The 6,223-nt window shown below is 35.3% G+C and overlaps 1 protein-coding gene across 1 annotated transcript in view; it reads left to right on the forward strand.

Moving 5' to 3' along the window:
- Positions 1–6,223, forward strand: part of LOC104986728 (ATP-binding cassette sub-family A member 3-like) — a 238,467-nt gene that overhangs the window by 224,813 nt on the left and 7,431 nt on the right. The window contains exons 26-27 of the mRNA XM_010837414.1: positions 4,629–4,816; positions 5,751–5,921. Coding sequence (XP_010835716.1) covers positions 4,629–4,816; positions 5,751–5,921 — 359 coding nt within the window. The remainder of the gene's footprint in view (positions 1–4,628; positions 4,817–5,750; positions 5,922–6,223) is intronic.

Here is a 6,223-nt window from a genome sequence, read left to right on the forward strand (position 1 = left end):
TTAAATAAGTAGGGTGACAATATACAGCCTTGACGTACTCCTTTTCCTATTTGGAAGCAGTCTGTTGTTCCATGTTCAGTTCTAACTGTTGCTTCCTGACCTGCATACAGGTTTCTCAAGAGGCAGGTCAGGTGGTCTGGTATTCCCATCTCTTTCAGAATTTTCCACAGTTTCTTGTGATCCACACAGTCAAAGGCTTTGGCATAGTCAATAAAACAGAAATAGATGCTTTTCTGGAATTGTCTTGCTTTTTCAATGATCCAGCAGATGTTGGCAATTTGATCTCTGTTTCCCCTGCCTTTTCTAAAACCAGCTTGAACATCTAGCAGTTCACAGTTCACATATTGCTGAAGCCTGGCTTGGAGAATTTTGAGCATAACTTTACTAGCATGGTATATAATCCTTTTAATATGCTGGTGAACTGGTTCACTACTCTTTTGTTAAAAAATTTTATGTCAAAGTTCATAAGATGTGTAGTTTTTTTTTTTCTATTGTATCATTTTTCCTAGTTTTAGTATCAAGATAATGCTGATCTTATAGAATGAATTAGAAAGTGTTCCTTTCTCTTCAGTTTTTAGAAGAGTTTGAGAGGGCTGATACTTGTTCTTCCTTAAATGCTCAGTAGTATTTGCCAGTGAATGTCTGTAACAATATCTATGTATATGTCTGTAAATCTGTTAAATCTAGAGTGTTCTGTATATGTCTGTTAAATATAGTTGATTCGTGGTGTTTTAATATGCTCTATTTCTTTACTTATGTTCCACTTCATCGTTCTATCCATTAATGAATGCAATACTGAAGTATTCCACTATTATTATAGAGCTGTTTATTTCTCCCTTCAATTTTGTCAGTTTTGCTTTTAATATATTTTATGGTCTATTGTTAGGTGATAGCTATTTATAATTATTACATTTTTTGCTGCACTGAAACCCTTATAAGTATATCATGTCCTTTGTATTTTGTAATCTTTTTTGTATTTTAAGTCTCTTTTGTCTGATACAAGCATAACTACCCTGCTATTTTGTGTCGTGTTCTGTGCGCAGGTTGGAAAAGAATTTCCAGACATGAGACAGAATGAGAAGGAAATAAAGTTTATTAGATAGAAAGATGGTGTTAGAACAGTGGGCCAGCTCAGGGGAGAACTGACATTGAACAGGGGTCTTTAGTCCACTTTTATACCCAAGGTACACGGAATGGGATAGGGGTCTTGTGGGTCATTTTCTGATTGGATGAAGCACGTATACTGGGTGGAGAGAAGAATAAGGCAAACACACCTTCTCCCTATGGGTAGGAGGGGAGACAGGTTATAGTGGTCAGGAGGATTGGAAATCCACTAACAGTTACAACATGGGGGAGGGAAGGATGATAAGGGTCTGGTTTTTCCATTCCTGTATTCCAAGACCCTCCTTGGTTTTATCCACTCTTTCTTGGGTCACCACATTTTGTTTACTATTTGCATGGAATGTCTTTTTCCCATCCTTTCACTCTCATTGTATTTGTGTCCTGGATTTAAAGTGAGTCTCTTATAACAAAATAACATAATTAGACCGTGATTTTTAACCATTCTGCCAATCTCTGCCTTTGGATTGGAAAGTTTAATTTATACATTTAAAGTAATTATTGGTAAGATATGACTTATTTCTGAGATTTTGCTGTTAGTTTTCTATATGCCTTATTGCTTTTTTGTTCTTCACTTCCTACATTATGTTCTCTTATGTTAAGTCACTTATTTTTTGTAGTAACATATTTAAATTCCTTACTTATATCCTTTTATGCATATTCTATAGCTATTTTTCATTGTGGTTACTGTGTTGATTATATTTAACATCTAAAGTTATAACACTAATTGTATTTATAGCAGCATAACTTCAATAACAATTATTTTGCTTCTTTATAGTTCTGTCTCTACCCATTTTTTGCTGATGTCACAAAATTATATCTTTATACTTTGTGTGAACAATGAATTAGTCTTTCATGTGCGTGCATGCTAAGTTGCTTCAGTTGTGTCTGACTCTTTGCGACCCCATGAACTGTAGCCCAGCAGGCTCCTCTGTCCATGGAATTGCCCAGGCAAGAATACTGGAGTGGGTTGCCATGCCCTTCTCCAGGGGATCATTCCAACCCAGAGTCTTTTACAATGATATGTAGAAAATAAAATGTGAATTTACAAAACAAAGTTTTGTAATTGTAGTTATAATTACTATTATACTAGTAATTTAAATATATATTGATCCCAAATCATGTAGAAAAAAATGAGTTATAAATTTGTGTTATATTAGCTCTTATTAATAGTAATTGCTCATATATTTACCTTAATTGAAATATTTATTCTTTCATATTGCCTTGAGTTACACCTTGATGTCCTGTAATTTTACCCTGCAAAACACCCTATACCATTTCTTGGAGAGCAGATCTAACAGTAACAAATTCCCTCAGTCTTTATTAATCTGTGAATGCCTTAATTTTTCCCTTACTTTTGAAAGGTAATTTTGCCAGATATAGGATTTCTGTTGACAGTTTTTTAAGAGCACTTTGAGTATATTTAGCCCACTGCCTTCTGACCTCCAAAATTTCTGATGGGAAATCTGTTCATGATCTTATTGAGGATTCCATGTATATGATTTGTCTCATTTCTTTTACAGATTTCATGATTCTTTTTTTGTCTATGATTTTGGAAAGCTTGATTTTAATGTGTCTTGGTGTGGTTCTCTTTGAATTCATCTCTTTTGAATTTCATTGATCTTCTTGGATGTCTGTATTCAAATGTGAGAAGTTTTAGTATCGTTTATTCAAATATTCTCTCTGTCCTTTTCTTACTCTCTTCTTCAGGACACCTACAGTGGCTATGTTCATCCACTTAATGGCTTCAAATGTACCTTAGGCTCAATCTATTGCTCTTTAATGCTTTTTGTTTTCTTTTTCATGTTCCATTGTCATAGCTTTGTCTGCTGATTATTCTGCCTACTCTAATCTGCCTTTGAATCCTTTTAGTGAATTTTTCATTTCAATTAGTTGTTGTACTTAACAATGCTAAAATTTATTTTAGTTTCTGTTTATAGTTTCTCTTTATTGATACTTCCATTTTGTTCATAAATAATTTTCTTGACTTTCTCCACATCTTTTTCTAATTCCTTGAACACCTTTAAGATAGTCACTTTAAAGTATCTGTCTAGTAGATTTACATCAGGTTTTTTTTTTTTTTTAGGGGTAGTGCCTGATTATTTATTTATTTTTAGATGGCTCATGCTTTCTTGTTGGTCTGCACCTCTACAATCAGAAGTAGCAATAAACAATTAGAGCACAGATGCCCTTTATTTGGAGGACAGAATCTTGTTTGCTCATCCTGTCTCCCCCTAGCGATGTAAAAGCTGCTTCAAGAACATATGCACTGAGATGACCCAGAGGGATGGTACGGGGAGGGAGGAGGGAGGGGGGTTCAGGATGGGGAACACATGTATACCTGTGGTGGATTCATGTTGATGTATGGCAAAACCAATACAATATTGTAAAGTAATTAACCTCCAATTAAAATAAATAAATTTATATTTTAAAATAATAATAAAAAAAAAGAACATATGCACAAATGTGGCTTGGTGTGGGGGTGGAGGATGGTAGACACTAGTATGCTAACAGCTGAAACTGACTGCAATTAACCACAATTTACAGTCCAAATCTTCCCCTAGGAATTTGCAAGCTTTCAGTAGACTACAGAGTCCCAAAATAATTTTATTAGACAGAGATAAATTCTTGGTGCTCCCTACTCAGCTATCTTCCCAGAATTCTTTGAATCTGTTTTTCACAAATATGTCATTATGTTAATAATTGAATCATTGATTTACACTCATTTGTTACTCTGTTGTTTAAAGTGGCCTATATCCCATAGGTTCAAAATATTCTGCAAGATAAATTGAGCTTTTCAGCCCATGGATTAAGGATGTAGTCTTAGAAATTCATTTTGAAATATGAAAAATATTGAAGTTTCTAAAATATTTGTTTTATTATTGATTTTTACTTTAATTCCATGTTGTCAGATATTTTCTCTGAATATTATAAAATTTTTATAATATGTTCAGACTTCTTTTATGACTAATATATGACTAAAGTAAGAGCTAGGATCCCAATTCTGCTCATTTGCAACTTAGATGATTCTCACAAAGTAATATTGCATATAACAGAGAGATGGAGGACCCCACTATACTCCATTTATCATCACTACCAAAAAGTCGGATATCACTGAGCCTAGACTAGCCCAGGCACTCCTTCTATGGCAGTCTTGGATTATGCAATCCTGAAATCCCTTGGGACTAAACTAATGAAGATTTGTTAGAGAAAATAAGATACCGAAGTTCAAAAATAGCCATCCAGTTATCAACGCTGGACATCACACTATTGATTTAGATCTCTTTTACTTTTTAGAGTTGTCAAAGTTTTAATTTTAATACATGACAATAGCTTACAACAGCAATGACTTTGTAATCACTGGGAAATAAGTTATTTACTAAAGCTCTGGGTTATAACCTTCTTAGAGGCATGGGCTGGAAAGTGTCAGGTCTTCTATGTTATTTGTGTATACTATATGCTCAGTGAGATATAGTTGACTTATGTCCATCGTTGTTCTTTTATTTTAGGTAAGATCAAAAATTGGTTATTGCCCACAATTTGATGCCTTGCTGGATTACATGACTGCTCGAGAAATAATGATCATGTATGCCAGATTGTGGGGGATTCCTGAGACCAAAATTAACAATTATGTAAAGAAGTCAATGGAAGCACTGAATCTGGAATCCTATGCTGACAAGTATATTTACACTTACAGGTGAGATATTGTACTGATGCTCTCATTGCAGCTAATATTGAGGAGCCTTCTGCTGATTCTGATCTTTGGAATCAGTGCCCATGATCTAGCCAGAGTTCCACTGACAAACAGAAGCAATGACTGGGAAATAATCTACTGCCTTGCCAGTAGTGGGATATCAGCAATAAAGCAGACCTAATTAGGCATGCTGTGATTCATGGGGTCACAAAGAGTCAGACACAACTGAGCGACTGAACTGAACTGAATTAGTATCACAATTTTCCCTTGCAGAGATGAAACACAATCCTGGTTCAATAGCAAATGTAGTCATTGAATTTATAATGAATTATAAATGAAAGCATCTCTCTCTCTTATTCTCTGTTGTTCTTTGTCTCTCAAGGACCATGTGAAATTCTTTGTATTGGCTTGGTAAATATATTGTTTATATATCTGGGAATCTAAAGGAACTCTAGTAGACAAAAGTCACTTTTCTACATTTCAAATGAAAATGACTTGATTTATATATTTGCATTTGGATCTGATGCCTTGGCTGCGTGCATGTGTGTCCCACTCGTTGTTACCCTATGGACTGTAGCCCACAAGACTCCTCTGTCCATGAGGTTCTCCAGGCAAGAATACTGGAGTGGGTTGCCATGTCCTCCTCCAGGGGATCTTCCCGACCCGGGGATCAAACCCATGTCTCTTAAATCTCATGCATTGGCAAGCAGTTCTTTATCACTAGTGTGCCACATGGGAACCCCAATGCCTTGGTTGAATGACATGCAATCAGCATTTTTAATACCTTGGATGTTTCCTATGACTCAGCATTTTGGAAATAATTTAATTGTTTCCTGTAAATAATGGATATACATTAAGTATATGTTTTTAATGTATTCAATTACTGACACATATACCCATCTGTTTCTGCTTTCTCTCTCCTTCCTTAACTATGAAGTGGAGGAAACAAACGTAGACTGAGTACTGCTATTGCTCTCATGGGAAAGCCCTCAGTCATCTTCCTAGATGAACCATCAACTGGTATGGACCCAGTAGCCCGGCGCCTACTCTGGAATGCAGTGACACGGACACGTGAAAGTGGCAAAGCAATCATCATAACATCCCACAGGTGCAGCTCACTGGGAGGCTCGGTTAAGGGTTAGAAGAGTTATAATGGTATGACCTATGGGAAGGAGTTTTCATTGAGAGGAGAGGGCAGGAAGTTCAGGAACTGTTCCACTTGAGGATTTGGTCTTTTAGTACTTTTAAAAAAATTAAAGTGCAGTTGATTTACAATATTATATTAGTTTCAAGTGTGCAACTTAGTGATTCAATATTTTTATAGATTATACTCCATTTAAAGTTAGTAAAAATATTGGCTATATTCCATGTGCTGTACATTATATCCTGTGGATTATTTTACAACTTTGA

Source organism: Bison bison, unplaced genomic scaffold (assembly GCF_000754665.1).
Source record: "Bison bison bison isolate TAMUID 2011002044 unplaced genomic scaffold, Bison_UMD1.0 scf7180017864072, whole genome shotgun sequence".
NCBI classification, from domain to species: Eukaryota; Metazoa; Chordata; class Mammalia; order Artiodactyla; family Bovidae; genus Bison; species Bison bison.